At 46.2% G+C, this 16,119-nt stretch overlaps 1 protein-coding gene across 3 annotated transcripts in view; it reads left to right on the plus strand.

Annotated features, from left to right (window-relative positions):
* SHPK (sedoheptulokinase) overlaps nt 1-15,919 on the plus strand; it is a 25,871-nt gene extending 9,952 nt beyond the window's left edge. For all 3 annotated transcript variants that reach the window (XM_078068035.1, XM_078068036.1, XM_036092851.2), the window contains exons 3-7: nt 4,120-4,303; nt 4,840-4,992; nt 5,971-6,146; nt 9,081-9,281; nt 13,143-15,919. In XM_078068035.1, the coding sequence (XP_077924161.1) occupies nt 4,120-4,303; nt 4,840-4,992; nt 5,971-6,146; nt 9,081-9,281; nt 13,143-13,555 (1,127 nt within the window). In that variant the 3' untranslated portion in view covers nt 13,556-15,919. The remainder of the gene's footprint in view (nt 1-4,119; nt 4,304-4,839; nt 4,993-5,970; nt 6,147-9,080; nt 9,282-13,142) is intronic.
* The last annotated feature ends 200 nt before the right edge of the window (nt 15,920-16,119 follow it).

The raw sequence follows: 16,119 nt of genomic DNA on the forward strand, positions 1-16,119 counted from the left end.
TCCTCCTTAGAGAGGACTTCCCTGATCACCCTCCAAATATCTATCACTGCTGTATATTTCTTCACAGCAATGAAAAGTATCTGGTATTATATATTTGCTTGTTTATATTTTATAGCCCTAGTGGATAAGCTTTATGAAAGTAGTGACTTCTCCTTGATCATTGCTGTATTCTCAGGGACTAGAACCAGTGCCTAATACATATTAGATATTTAATACACATGTCATTCAATCATGCAAGTATGAATGAATGAATGAATAAATGGATGGATGTTTCGTGGCCTGGAACCCGGGGGGAGGGGCAGTTAAGTCTCTTTCTTTGGTTCTTTTTTTTTTTTAAGATTTTATTTATTTATTTGACAGAGAAAGACACAGCGAGAGAGGGAACAGAAGCAGGGGGAGTGGGAGAGGGAGAAGCAGGCTCCCCGCCGAGCAGGGAGCCCGATGCGGGGCTCGATCCCAGGACCCTGGGATCATGACCTGAGCTGAAGGCAGACGCCTGACAACTGAGCCACCCAGGCACCCCTTTTTCTTTGGTTCTTTTTTTTTTTTTAAAGATTTTATTTATTTATTTGACAGAGAGAGACACAGCGAGAGAGGGAATACAAGCAGGGGGAGAGGGAGAGGGAGAAGCAGGCTTCCTGCCGAGCAGGGAGCCCGATGCGGGACTCAATCCCAGGACCCTGGGATCATGACCTGAGCTGAAGGCAGACGCTTGACAACTGAGCCACCTAGGCGCCCCTCTTTCTTTGGTTCTTAATGAACGTATTTATAAGAAAATGTAATGGTTTTGGCTCCCAATCTGGGACTTGAGATCAGACATAGCCATGAAACAGCTGCCTGTGGGGCTTTGCCCTGCTTTGCTTCATGGCAGACATTGTTCTCATCTGGAGGCCACCTCATGTCACATGGAGCCAGATTCCCATCTCTGTCCATTGGGTCTGGAGTGTTCTTGCTGCTGATAACTTTTCTCAACTGGCACTTAATGTCAACATTCTTTTCCCATTCTGCTGCAATGGTTATATTAATATTGTGTGGAAGTGTGAGAAATCTCCCTTGTATGAGGAGAGGAAAGAACAAAAGATAATGTAGGGGGGTGTATTCTCTTTCTTTAAGACTGTTGGAAGTCTTAGACCATGGACAGTTTAGAAGGTAAAGGTTCATTTTCATTATTATCATCACTAACATTAATTGAGTCCTCACTGTGTCAGATACTGTTCTAAATGCTTTACATGTGTTAACTCATTTAATACACACAACCCTATACACACAACACGCACAACACACCCTAACCCTAACTCTAACCCTTCCCCTTGCTACTAGTTTGACAGTAAAGTCAACACATGGCAGGAAGAGATACCAGGACCCGGGAAAGAGTTATAAGTGTCCTCCAGCCCTGGACTTCCAGATACACTTGCCACCAAGCTGCTGAACTAGCTTGATTGTTGGCTCTCTCCCCCAAGATTGGTTTCAGAAGAATCGTAAGAGAAAAACACCAAGGAAAGGGGAGAATACTGTGAGAGAACCTAGGGTGATGGGGCTACTTGGAGTTGGTGTGTGTAGGTTGATGGTTTGGGTGTAGGGCAAGACGCAACCAGCCTTGCCTGTGGGAGGATAAGGAACTGCTGGTTCCCCTGGATTGTCATGGCTTTGGGACAAGCAGCACCTTGTCCATAGCGAGGTGTCTTCAGGAATAAAATCAAGGCAGTGGAGAAAAGCAGGTGTCTCTCCCCAGATCACAGGGCTGGTGACCTATAATCTAAGGATCCTCAAAACATTGTTTCATCCTGGGGGGGCAGAGTGGAAGCCCTGACCCGAAGAGATGTTTTTCAGGGTGGGATGGGTTAGCTGTGGATTCACCCCAGGTCTCATCCATCTTCCCCAGACCTTTGGGAGCTGGCAGGGACTGAGGTCTGGCTCATTTACACTGCCTGACAGAGTAGCCAATACTCCCAGAACAAAATGAATTCAGGGACCAGGACAATAAGATGTTTCAAGTTCACAGCTGTTTCACAAGAAAAAAATTGTGCTGGGTGATTTGATGGAGATTTTTTTTTTAAGATTTATTTTTAAATTTATTTTAGAGAGGGAGAGAGGGAGAGGGAGCAAGTGTGAGTGGGGAAAGGGGCAGAGGGAGAGAATCTTCAAGCAGACTCCCCGCTGAGCTTAGAGCCTGATATGGGGCTCGATCCCATGACCCATGAGATCATGACCTGAGCTGAAACCAAGAGCTGGATGCTCTTGGAGCCACCCAGGAACCCCAGATGGAGATTCTTTCAGAAGCAAAACTATTAGAATGGACAGTCTAAGAATTTAAAATTAGCCTGACATACATACTAAAATATATGAAAGGAGAATATTAGCAAGAAACAATAAGAAGAAAACATAAAAAAAAAACAAGCAGAAATATTAGATATAAAAAAATATAATGGTTGAAATAAAGAATATAATAGATGGGATTAATAACAGAATGGATAGAACTTCAGAACAAATTAGAGAATGAAAGATGCAAATTTAGGAAACCTCTCAGAAGGAAGAAGAAAAGAACAAAGAAGTAGAAAATATAAAACAAAAGGTAAGAGATATTGAAGATACAAGTAGAAGCACTAGCATCTGAATACTAGGAGATCCAGAAAAGGAAAAATAACAGTGGTAGAGGAGGAAATATTTGGAGAATTAATGGAGAAAATTTACTTACCATAATTGACAAAATAAGATATAACAGTCTGGACCAAAGGTGCCCATAGAATGTCAAAGAAGAGAGAGAAGGAAAACCTCATAGCTGGATATATTATAGTGAACTTTTAAGGATTTCAGAGACAAAGAAAATTCCAAAAGCTTACAGAGTGAAAAACCAGATCCTATATAAAAATTAGAAGCAGATTGACTAGATAGTTTTCAACAGCAACATTCTATGTAAAAATGCAATGGAATCATATTTTGGTTTTCTATTGTTGCATAACAGACTACCTCCAAAACTCCATGACTTAAAACAGCAACTATTTTATCATATCTTGTATGATCTACTTCTACATATCGGATTGAGCTGCTCTACATGGGGTTGACAGAGGCTGCCTGGGAGTATTCATCTCGTGGACAGACTGGTCTGGAGGGTTCCAGAGTGGCTCTACTCAGTGCCTGATGCCTTGGTGGGGAAGGCTGGAAGGCTAGACTCAGCTGAGGATGACCTGCTAGATACCTGCATGTGATTTCTCCACATAGTTTCTCTAGCATGGTAGCCTCAGGGTAGTGGGACTTCTTACCTGGTGGCTGGCTTCCCCCAGAGTGAGTGCTCCAGGAGGCTCTGGTGGGAGCTGCAAGTCTTCTTATGACCTAGCCTTGGCAGTCCTAGGATGTCACTCCCCCCACATTCTCTTGCTCTTGCAAATCATCAAGGCCAGCCTAGATACAAGGAAAGAGGATTTAGACCCTACCCCTTAATGGGAGGAGTAGCAAGGGATTTGTGGCAATCTATCACAAATCTACAAAGTGTTTTTAAGTATTGAAGAAAGGGAACTTAGAACCTAGAATATCACAGCCATCCTTCAAAAATATTCTGAGCCATGTAGGCTTCTAGATGCTTTGCCACAGAACGAACTACACTGGAACTAGTTTGGGGTAAAATATTTAAATAAGAGCAGAGAAAAAAAATCTAGATTTTAAGAGCTAAATGAGATAAATTAAGTAAAGATGGCCAGATTCCTGAGTAAAGTTGATGTCTAAAAATCAATTAGCTAAGACCAAAGGAAAAGAGAAAATATATCCATCATCATCCAGAATCAAGTCTAGCTAATATTATCATGATAAGGGTTGGAAGGACAGAGACTAGGGGACTTGAGTGTGCCAAATTTCTTTTCTTACAGGGTGGGAGGGGATATAATATCAACTTTAAAAAAATGAATTAAAGGGAACATAGAAGAAGTGGGATAAGTGGAGGGAGTAGGTGACTTGGCATGAGTCACACAGCCATTGGTGGTGGAGCCAGGTGCTCTGATATCAGAACCCACGTGCGTGAGTGAAGTATTATCATTGCTGTAACCTCACTAGCAGAGTGGTCTCAAGGACATGTTGCTGCTGGTCAGATGTTCTTTTCTCTGTTTTTGGTAATTTCCTTTGTTCCAGGCTGTGAATGGACAGAGGGAGGGCCCTCTCCTGTGTTTGAGCCCGGAGCCGTGAGCCACCTGGTCACATGGCAGGATGGCCGGTGTAGCAGTGGGTTCCTGGCTTCTTTGCCCCAGCCAGAGTCCCATCTTAGAGTGGCCTCAGGGTTTGGCTGTGCAACCATCTTCTGGCTTTTGAAGAATAGGTATGGACAACTGATTTTTGAATCGGGTGCTGAATTTCCAGGGAGACGAGAGTGGCCAGGGGACTGTACCTGCAGCCGGTCAGCATCCCTCCACCTGCTGGAGCATCCCTCAGTGAGGTGGCCTGGCACAGGGTGTGGTCGCAAGACCGAGACTTGGTCTAGAACTGCTTCATTTCTCAGAAGGCTCTTTGTTGGTTATCTGATTCTAAACCAGAGGGGGAAAGAAAAAGGCAGAGGGCAAGGGACTTTCCAAGGGTTCCATGGTAAGTTCATGGTGGGGTCAGGGCTGCTGAGAACAGCCAGTGTCCTGCTTTCTCAAGCGTGGTGCATCCTCCCCTGAGACCACTCCCTGAAGGCCGACTCCAGCCAGCTTTGCTGTGAGTGGCTGGGAGGTCCTCACCCTGGGAAGCTCAGCATGTGGGGTGCTTGCTGCCACCCAGCTATGCCATGTCGAGTCCACTGCCTGCAGCTAGATGTGGTACAGGCTTTCAAGTTGCTATTAGACTATGTTGAATTGTTTTTGATATGAAAACTAGCCCAGAGTTCCTGAGGTCCTACGATGCTGCTGGCACCATCCATGACTATGTGGTTGCCATGCTGTGTGGCTTGCCAAGATCCCTGATGTGCGACCAGAATGCTGCTAGCTGGGGATATTTCAACACTCAGAGCCAAAGCTGGAACTTGGAAATGTGAGTATATCCTTGCAAGCTGGCTCCAGGCTAACGGCCAGAATCTTGAATGTGAGGGGTTTAGTGGGGCTTTCCCATTTGGGAACAATAGTGGAGGATTCCAAGAGCCTAGGAATCAGGTTCCCCTGCCCCTCAGCCTGTCCAGTCACCAGGCAAGGGTGGGCCTGGCTGTAAGTGAACCCTCGGAGGGGGACACCTCTTACACCCTGCTGTCCTGCTCCCCTACAGCTGCCCAGACCCAGGTTGGGCTTGCCCGTTCTCTGTGACTCGGACCGAGCCTGCAGATTTTAAAGAACAACTGTCAGTGTAATGAATTTTAAAATAAGGTTAAGAAGTGAAAGTAGTAGTCTTGAGGGATGTCTTTTAAAGTTCTTTTAAAGGAATTATTTGCCATTTCAGATCCAGGAATCCTGTGCCCTCTAAGTTCACTTCCTTCAGGGTCCAAATTCTGAGCTCTGTAAAAAAACAAAAAGCACCTGGTAGTTCAGGTAAAGGACTTTCTAGCATGTTGTGTAAAATTGACAGTCCCCTGTTTACTAACCCCGAGTGATGAATGCAGTTGGTGTTCAGGAGACTGACGGGTCTGACTTTGGTTTGGCCAGTGCTAACTGACTATGACTGTGTGCTGAAACTCTGTCTCCCTTTGCAGAGTATGTTCCCTTCAAACACAGAAGGCTGGATAGTGGTGACATCTGGCTCTTTCTAACTCTTCCTGATCACCCCTGCTTAAACTGGTGGTTTTCGCCCCTGGAAGGCCAATCCCAAGCTTTTGAAAGCCAGTGTTCACTTTTTAAAAAATGCAAGTCTGTTTCTCATTGTTTAAAAAAAGCCACAGAGGCCCTCTGTCAAAACACTGGATTCTACCCTCCCTTCTTGTATGTGTGTCCTGTAGGGTTTTCCTTCATTGAGCTTCCTGGAAGCAACAAAGACCCAAAAATCCAGCTCCGGGTAAATGCACTGTCCATTTTTGGATTGCAGATTGAGGGCCTCAGGCTTTCCCACGCACCTGCTCCCAGACATCGCCGAGGCCGGCAGTGTGGCGGGCAGAACTTCCCATGCCTGGTTTGAAATCCCACAGGGGACACGGGTGGGCGTGGCCTTGGGTGATTTACAGGCCTCCGTCTATTCCTGTATGGCCAAAAGGACAGATGCAGGTAAGTCTTGCTTTTGTTGGCTCCTCAGACTTCTACTGGTGCCTCCTAAGCTCCAGCTCTGTGTGAGGGCCCAAGGGGCACCCATAACCAGCAGCCTCAGCATCCCATTGATCGCTATTCTGTGAACATGAAAAACAGCCTCCTTCCTGCGGGTGAAGCCCCTCCTGGAGCTTACAATCCAGCAGGGCAAGTTCTGTCCCTGACCACAGTCTATGTTTTTCTTCTTTAGGGCCAGGTAAGGGAATTGACTCTCTCTAGTTGGCTGATTTCTACATAACTCCATGACCCAAAAAGTAGATTAGTAGATTAGGGTTTTTTGTTATTGTGTCTTTGTCAATGGAAGTTCCATCCGATCTGATGAGGAGTGCAGTCTTTCTGCATTCAGGGTAAGAGAGTCACAGTGAGGTGGAGGCCGGAGTCTAGGGCAGGGCTTGGTAAACTTTTTCTGTGAAGGGCCAGATAGTAAATATTTTAGGCTTTGTAAGCCATATAGTTTCGTCCTAACAGCTCAACTCTGCTAAAGCGTGAAGCAGCCATAGCTAATACATAAATGAATAGGGGTATAGCTGTGTTTCAGTAAAACTTCATTTATGGACACTAAAATGCGAATTTCATAGCGTTTTCATGTGTCATGAAATTTTCTTCTCCTTTTGATTTCTTCTCAACCATTAAAAAATGTAAGAACATGCTACTGGGATTGTAAAATGCTATAGCCCCTTTGGAAAACAGTCTGGCAGTTCCTCAAAAGTGAAACATGGAGTTAGCACCTGACCTAGCATTTCCACTCCCAGGTGCACACCCAAGAGAACTGGACACATGTCCACACAAACACTTCACAAAGATGTTCTTAGCAGCATTATTCATAAAATTCATAATTTCAAAATTAGCTGAGAGGGAAAAGTGAAATTCTACCTATTTTGTTTGCACATATATGTGATAAAATCTTTTAAGGCCAACAGTTGTTCAAAACCTTTTCTCGCCAGTTTTTTTTCATATGTCAGCAGCCCCCTTTTTTATTTTTTTTATTATGTTCAGTTAGCCACTGTATAGTACATCATTAGTTTTTTTTTATGTTATGTTAATCCCCATACATTACATCATTAGTACATCATTAGTTTTTGATGATGTAGTGTTCAGTGATTCATTAGTTACATATAACACCCAGTGCTCATCACAACCCATGTCCTCCTCAGTACCCATCACCCTGTTACCCCCTCCCCCCACCGCCCTCCCTTCTGAGACCCTCAGTTCATTTCCCCGGGTCCAGAGTCTCTCATGGTTCATCTCCCTTTCTGATTTCTCCCCCTGCAGTTTTCCCTCCGTTCCCTGTAGCCCTCTGTGCTATTGCTTATGTTCCACAAATGAGTGAAACTAAAATCAATGCTTCAGGAAAATATGCTAAATTTATTCTGTGACTTTTAATTTTCCTAATACGTCATCTCTTGCCTATATCCCTTCATCTCAAAGTGTGAATGTCAGGGAACTCACGTGGACTTTGGAGTCTAGCCTACTGGCCTGGGTGAGAATTTAGCCCCTCTTCTCCTTCGGTGTGACCTTGGACAGGTTGCTTTTTTTCCTGAGCCCTTGTCATCATCCAAAATGAGGGCAATGATATGTTTCTCATGGGACAGTTGTGGTGACACACTGGGATGGTGCCTATAAAGAGCCTGGCTCTTTCTACCTTGGTGGTTTTCAAATCGTAGGCTGTTCCCTTGACAGAGGGCTGTCCTGTGCCTGGATGCAAATGTGCTTTCTCTATAGTAAGTGAGGGGCTAGTCAAATGGGAAGAAAGTAGGTATTAGGCTCCCTCTTCACTGAGCTGGTTGTAGTCTCTGGTTCCAGACTGGGTCTGCTGGCAGTGCTCACTTGTTCTGTGTCCATGGGCAAAGTTGGGTGGCCTCCATCCTTGACACCTCCACTTGAGGGGACAGGTGGAGGGCATGTTGCTTCTGGTATAGAGTCATGGTGAAAGGCTTGATGTGGCAGAAAGTAAAGGTTATTGGCTTTCCAAGATTGTTTTCAGTCTCCTAGCTTCCAAATTCCTAGTACGTAGGAGAGTTACATGCTGATCTCAGTTATTTCAGACCCCAACAGACTGAGAAGAACAGGCTTTTTGGCCAGGTCTTGTGAGAAATGGAAGAGAAGAGACTTCCAGGGTAGTCCATAGGCCCTGGCCTCAATCCAGAGGAGAAAATCATCCCCTCTGTGCTGAGTCTGGGAGCTTTTCCCCTGCTGGTGGAGGAGGTTAAGAAAAACACCATGGATATGAGAAGGAGGTGGCACTTGCTGAAAATGAATGAAACCTCCCCAGAGAGTGAAATACTTGGGCTGAGAGAGGTCTTACTATCTGTACATCGTTGTCTATTGCTGTATAACAAGTCACTTAGTAGCCTAAAGCAGCAAACATTTATTATCTCTCATAGTTTCTGAGAGTCAGGAATCTGGATGTTGCTGGATGGTCCGGTTTAAGGTCTCTCCTGGAATTGCAGTCGAGCTGTTGCTTAGCTGGGTCTGCAGTCATCCAAAGGCTTGACCAGGCCTGGTGGATCTACCTCTCAGCCCAGTTATGTAGCTTTTGGCAGGAGGCCTCAGTTTTTTGCCACATGGACCTCTCCACAGGGCTGCTCATGACATGGTGCCTGCCTCCCCCCAGAGCAAGTGATCAAGACAGAAGCTGCAGTGCCTTTTTATGACCTGGGCTCCAAAGTCACACAGGGTCACTTCTGCTTTATTTTCTCAATTAGAAGCAAGTCCCCAAGTCTAGCCTACACTCATGGGGTGGGGGAAGTTCGGCTCTACCTCCTGAAAGGAGGGGTCTCAAAGAATTTGACGACATTTTTTTTGTAAACCAGCACACTCTCCCCTTGCCCTCTTGTGACCTGTGACCTCTGAGTCAGCCGGACAGGCCTAACTTCTGCTTCCCTTGGACCCCAGTTCTCAACATCAGCACTTCAGTTCAGTTGGCAACCTCCATGCCTTCAGGATTCCAGCCGGCGCAGACTCCAGACCCTGCGGCTCCAGTCACCTACTTCCCGTACTTTGACAGGACCTACCTGGCGGTGGCAGCGTCACTCAATGGGGGCAACGTGCTGGCCACGTTTGTCCACATGCTGGTCCAGTGGATGGCGGATCTAGGTAAGGTGTCGCCCACACGGTGATGTGTTCCCCGCTTGGCCTTTCGATGTGGCAGTGTCTTGGTGCTGCCTGTGTTACTTAAGCTTCTAGATTCGTGTGTCAGACCCAGCCCGGCTCCAGCACATCCCTTCCTTCTTTAGGGATCTGGGCCTGTAGCCTTTTTTCCTCTCATCTTCTGAGCCGCCGTCACCTCTTTTTTTCTGAGGGAGCACCTTTTCCTCTAACATTGACTGGTCTCCTGGCTCTCCCCTGCCCACTGGTTACTTGTCAGTAGCTCACCATCCCTTTCTGATGACTGCAGAGAGCTGAAAATAAAATGATCAAACATGGATGAGTGAAAAGACTCCTGGTATTTTACAATATTATAAAATCCTTATAGCATTTATTCCTGGCAAGTGGTTCCTGACTCCCTTTCTTGGAAGGGATCCCTGAAAAGTCTGATGCCCTTCTGCTTTCTTCAGGGTAGACTAGATCGGGCCTTTCTCTGCTCTTCATTTGCAGAGAAACATGTAGCCTCCTTCCAGGAAAGGTTCCCTTTCCAAGCCCTTAAGGTAGAAATGAAATCACTGGTCAGCCATGCAGGTCTGGGGAAATCACTGGTCCGCCTGTAGGAGCTCTGAATCAGGTCACGCCAGGAAGCTTTCAGCGTGGTAACAAGGTGAGGCATGGGCGGTAGGGAGCACGTGGGAAGCTCACACTGCTTGTGCAGACAAGTGTTGCTGACCCATGTCAGTGCTTTCCGGCTGGCCAGGGATGTCAGGATTTCAGGGGAATTCTGCCCCCTTGGCTGAGATCCCCTCAGAAATGCATCATTAAGAGAACAGAACTCTGATTTTGTTTTGCCTTGTGTCAGAAAAGGTTTTCAAGATGCAGAACCAGTCGGGTGCCTGGGTGGCTCAGTTGTTAAGCGTCTGCCTTCGGCTCGGGTCATGATCCCAGGGTCCTGGGATCGAGCCCCACATCGGGCTCTCTGCTCAGCGGGGAAGCCTGCTTCTCCCTCTCCCACTCCCCCTGCTTGTGTTCCCTCTCTCACTGTGTCTTTGTCAAATAAATAAAATCTTTAAAAAAAAAAAAAAAAGATGCAGAATCAGTCATCAGAACCTTCAGGCAAGCCCTGTATTTAGATACTGTTTTAACTGTTTGGCTCTATCAATTGTTGACTGAGCTGACCTACCGGTCTTATCATTACACAGAAGTGACTGTTATTTTTACCCCTGAAAGAGATGGTAATATTATTTAATTTCTCTGTAAGATGTTTTCAAAAAGAAAAGTCCCTTGCATTTTCATGGTTCTTGTTTTGATGAAACTGAGGACTTTGAAGGTTAGTATTATATGTAACTTAACCTTTTAAGAAATTTCTACAATAATGTCATTTGATTAAAAAAATATATAGATGCCGGGGTGCCTGGGTGGCTCAGTCAGTTAAGCGTCTGACTCTTGATTTTGGCCCAGGTCATGATCTTGGGGTCCTGGGATCCAGCCCCCCGTAGGGCTCTGCACTTGGCATGGAGTCTATTTGAGGATTCTCTCTCTCTCTCTCCCTCTGCCCCTTCCCCTGCTCACGTGTGCTCTCTCCCTCTCTCTAAAATAAATAAATAGGGGTGCCTGGGTGGCTCAGTTGGTTAAGTGTCTGACTCTGGATTTTGGCTCAGCTCATGATCTCAGGGTTGTGGGATCAAGCCCAGCGTCGGGCTCCGTGCTTAGCAGGGAGTGTGCTCAAGATTCTCTTTCTCTCTCTCTCTCCCCCTCTGCTCCTCCTCCCTCTCTAAAATAAATGAATGACTGAATGAATAAATAAATAAAATAAATCTTTAAAAAATATATAGATGCAAATACAATAAGGTTTGTTGAGATAAGAGACATAACATTTATTAACCAGATATGGAAATATTAAAGCATAAGATATAAAAATAAAACTCTCTATTCAGAATACCCTAGGTTTGCATTATTTTCCAGAAGTTAGAAAACAGGGAGTTCCACCCTCATGCGGTTTAGAGTAGGGACTCTGAAGCTAGGTGGCCTGGGTTTGAATCCCAGCTCTGCCACTTTCTTGTGCTTTGGGGCAGGTTACTTGTCCCCTCTGTTCTTCACTTTCCTCATCTGGAAAGGGATTATCCTAGATGTACCTTAAATAACTGTGGGATCAAATGAGTTATATTGCAGAGCACTTAGAATGATGTCTGGCCCATAATAAGTGTGGTATAACTGCTTGTTAAATAAGCATAGTGGTGGTACAACCCGGGAGAGTGCCTCAGTTCTCAGCTCTGTCAAGTCATTATGTGGCTTTGGCAAGTCCCTTCCCTTCGGTGTTTTTTTCACCTCTGATGGCCTGTGGGTCTAAGCCTGTGATGTGAATATTTGGCAACTCATAGCATTTAATCCCCACAGTAGATTTGGATGAGGTGGTAAGCCAAGGGACGCAGAGACAGGGCTAGAAGCCAGGTCTCTGAGGCCTTCAGCTGCTAGACTCCTTTCTTCAGGTGCCCCCCAAGGCTGGGGTCATGGCTCAAATGCTTTCCAGCGAGGAAGAACGCTTTATTTTCACATTTCCTTAACATCCTTTTGGGAATTTTTATTAAGGACATACAAACACATCGTTTATTGTTTTCTTCTTTTAACTATAGACTTTCTTTGGGTTTTGACAGTTTTCCACTAATGTCGTTTTCCTGTTCCAGGATCCAATTCAGGATACCACATTGCATTTAATCATCATATCTCCAGTCTCTCTGCTTTCTATTTTTTTTTTTTAAGTTTTTATTTATTTAAGTAATCTCTACACCCAATGTGGGGCTTGAACTCATGACCCTGAGATCAAAAGTCGTACACTCTACCGACTGAGCCAGTCAGGTGGAGCTTTTCTGTTTGAAAGCTTTCTATTTGATTGATCTGTTTTTTTTTTTTCTTTTTCATCTTCTTTCCCTTTTTTTCCCATAATTTTATGGTTTTATATTCTTTATTCTTTTAGAAGTTTTCAATGCACTATGTTTCCTAGGATGTGGAGAGATAATCCCTCTTATACACTGCAGTAGTAGTGTAAATTGGTCCAGCTTCTAAGGGGCGATTATGATGTGCATATCTTTTGAACCAGCAGTTCTCCAAGGACTCAGTCCTACGGATTTGTATACTTGTACACATGTGCTAGGTTATTCATCAAGCATGTGATTTTTCTGAGATTTTAGTAGAATTTCTAGAGGGAGGGGAAAGACACTAATATTCATTCTGGCATTTTTTTCTTTTTTTTTTTTTTAAGTAGGCTCCATGCCCAACATAGGGCTCGAACTCACAACCCTGAGATCAAGAGTCGCACGCTCTACTGACTGAGTCAGCCAGGTGCCCTGATTCTGGCATATTTAACCAGAGTTCTGCTGATCACATTTTGACTATGATATTTAAATTATTTCTCCCTCTTCCTCTCTCTCATTCCCAAGTGTGTATAGCTGAGTTTGTGTAAGTTAAATGTGCTGCCAATGAGACTTCATGGTGACACTGGGGTGGTGGCTCTCAGCACTGGCTGCACTCTGGAAACACTTGTGAAGGTTTAAAAACAATGTTGATGTCCTAGTCCTGCCTGCAGAATGCTGATGATTTGGCCATGGGGTGGGGTGGGGTAGGCATTTTATAAAAGCTCCTCAGGTGATTGTTATGCCCTTAAGTGTTGGTAAGCACTGGTCTAGAACCTTCTACTTCAGAAGTGTGGTTCTTGGGCCAGCAGCACTGGCTTCCTCTAGGAGTGGAGAACAACTACAGAATCTTGGGGCCTACCCCAGGCACACAACTATGCTGCCCCCTGGGAATTCTATACTGTCTCAGCCTACAGCAAGGGGTGCATGAACTCACACAAGTCTTTTCTGTTCTTGGAAGGTCTAGAGGTCGAAGAATCCACTGTGTATTCATGTATGATCCAGGCAGCTGCACAGCAAAGAGACACCTGCCTAACTATCACTCCGACGGTGTTGGGCGAGAGGCACCTGCCGGACCAGCTGGCCTCAGTGACCAGAATCTCCTCCTCTGATCTCTCCCTGGGGCACGTGACCCGGGCCCTGTGCCGAGGCATTGTTCAAAACTTGCACTCCATGCTTCCATTTCAACAGCTCAAGGAGTGGGGTGTGGAGCGGGTGATTGGCAGTGGGAGTGCGCTGTCCAGGAATGAGGTGCTGAAGCAGGAGGTGCAGAGAGCTTTTCCCTTCCCAGTGTCCTTTGGGCAGGATGTGGACGCAGCTGTGGGGGCAGCTGTGGTCATGCTCCAGAGAAATCTTAACCAGAGGGAGTCTTAGTCAGGGCATCCTTTGGCCAAAAGACTGTTGCAGATTTTATCTAACTAACATTCCTGACATGACCTTGGAGTCATCCTTTTCCTGGACAGTTTTGTGGGCAGCTTTTAAGAAAAGCTTGTTTTCAGGGCACCATCTTGACCAAGAACCTACCTTCATCCTCTAATAATGCAGCCAGGACTCATCAACTAGATCCCAAATCAGTGCTTTCCAAGAGACTCACTTGGGAATTGGTCGCAAATGTAAATGTGGAAAAAAGAGAGAGGGACAAAGAAAGAAAAGGGACAGTAGCCCAGCATCATGGTCAGCAGGCTCTTCTGTGATTCACCTGTAGACAAAGAGAAAATAAATGTGACTTCAGACACCAAAAAGTCTCCAAGTAAGAAAAGAAGGCCCCCCCACTCCCCACTCCCTGCTGCTCCAGCTTTTGGGATGATTGTATTTTGGGACATGAAGCCCAGACTTGGCTCACATGCACTGTTGGAAAAGTCCTTCCCTACTGGATTGTATCATGTGTCCCTGCAGTCCCCCTCCCATTCTTGTTCTCCCTTGGTCACAGCTGGTTAGCTGAGGCAGGGTATGGCCCAAGATAGTAAAGCAGACTGGCTGAGATGAAGATGCAGGGGTCTGTGCTGGCCTTCTCACCGTGTGCTCCCCCTTCCAAGGAGAGCCTACTGTACTGGAGCTGCTCCAGATCCTTAACACAACTGGCTCGAAGGCACATAGCAGGGAAGGAAAGGGGGCGTAGCATGACTAGTGAGGGAGATGGATGCTTCGTGGCCCCACCATTCAGGCATATTGTTCCCAAGAGTCTGACCAGGCACCAGTAGGACCCCTTTTCAGGGTGTGTCTGGGCAGCAGTGTGTTTTTGGCCCTGTACATTCTTGGGAATCTTTCCAACAGAGGGATGTGGCTGGGCATGCTCCTGTCAGAGAGGGTGGACATTTACCCAGAGAGAACCCCTTATCCTGCGGCCCTAGCCTTTCTTTCTCTTGCTGTAGGCCTTGCCTGGCCACTATGTGTCCTGGCCCACAGAAACATTCCCCTGGAGTCAGCATCCCTGCAGGGATCCCAGAGCATCTTAAACCTTCCAGTAGTTGGTAGGCATGAACATGGATGGCATGGCTTCCAGGAGAAAGCCATCATTGCTGCATCTAATTCCACACTCCCAAGAGTGATCCCAAGGCTCAGGCAGGCCTGACTCTGAGGCACCTGGGCAACTATGAGTCTGGGAAGCAGTCTTGTTGTCTCTTTGTAAATGTCACTTTATGAATTATGTGATTGTCCGAAGCTCTTAGATTAATCTGCCTAGCCATGCTGATTGGATTTTAGATACTAAAGCTCATTCTGCCAGAGACTTGTACCTTTAATAAGACACACCTGTCTTCTTTGGGATTGTTATAAATTATGGCATAGCTGCAGAGCTTGGTTTGGGAGGTTGGACGTAGCCCTGAGGATCATTTGTAGGTTGTACTATAGAAAACCCCTGCCTGCCCCACAATTCTGCCAGGACAAGTGGCTGAAGATCACTCAGGAAAGTCATGTGAGTTTTCTCTCAGCTAGAATGAGTCAACACCATTATTTTGGAGCCCCTGTGGCAGGCCTATGAGAGAGAAGCCACCTTGGGATAGGCCGAAAGATAACAGCCCTGTCTGTCAGGAGGAATTGGCCCTCCGGCTTCAGGGAGGCAGCCTGTCTTGCGTCCTCAGAGTGCTGTGGATGGAGTCTGTCAACGTAAGATGAGAACCTGGATGCAAGGCCAGGAAGCCCAGCCCAGTGCCCAGTGTGGTACTGGAACTCCCTGTTCCCTTTCCACATGTCCCCTCTATCTCTAAGGGCTGAGCCTCGTGCCGTCCAAGCTTGTCAGCTCAGAGCCCTGCTGCTGTATTTATTGCACGTGGCCTGGGCCTCTGCAGGGGGGTTGAACACAGCTCCCAGGGCCTCGTTTATTCAGCCTGAAGTCACAAACCACTCACTGCTTTTGCTGTCACTCCTGGAAGGTACCAGTAAGTGTTTGATACCAGCACGATCCTCATATGAGGAACTGGCCTTGAGGACTGCCTGCCCGTGTCCGGATCTTACAGGCACACGGTAGGCTCGCGCTTTCCCACCTGATTGCTTTGGCCAGTGAAACGTGAGCAGAAGTGTGCCACTTGTTCTGTGCCTTCAGGCCAGTTGTGTGGGCCTTTAGGAGCCAGTGTGTGATATGTCACATTCCCTTCCTTTTGCCACCAGTGACTGGTAGTGTCCCAGAGAAGGGCTTTGTCAGCTTGGGTTCCATGTTAGGACAGTGTGGTGGAGAACCCTCACCAACGAATGAGCAATGTGCAGTGTGACTAAGAAATAAACCTTTGATGTTTGAAACCACTGAGATTTGGGGGTTGTTTGTTACCACAGCATAACTTAGTGTACCCTGACCACTACAGCCGCCTTCGAGACCGTACCTAGGCTCAGCTGTACCCAGCACAGACTGACACATTTATCAACACCCACTAGGAGCTGGGTTTTCTGTCAGGACAGTGATGAGTTGTTGAATTTCCATCACTAGGGAATGAAATAAACACTAG

Source organism: Halichoerus grypus, chromosome 2, assembly GCF_964656455.1.
Source record: "Halichoerus grypus chromosome 2, mHalGry1.hap1.1, whole genome shotgun sequence".
Classification (NCBI taxonomy): Eukaryota; Metazoa; Chordata; class Mammalia; order Carnivora; family Phocidae; genus Halichoerus; species Halichoerus grypus.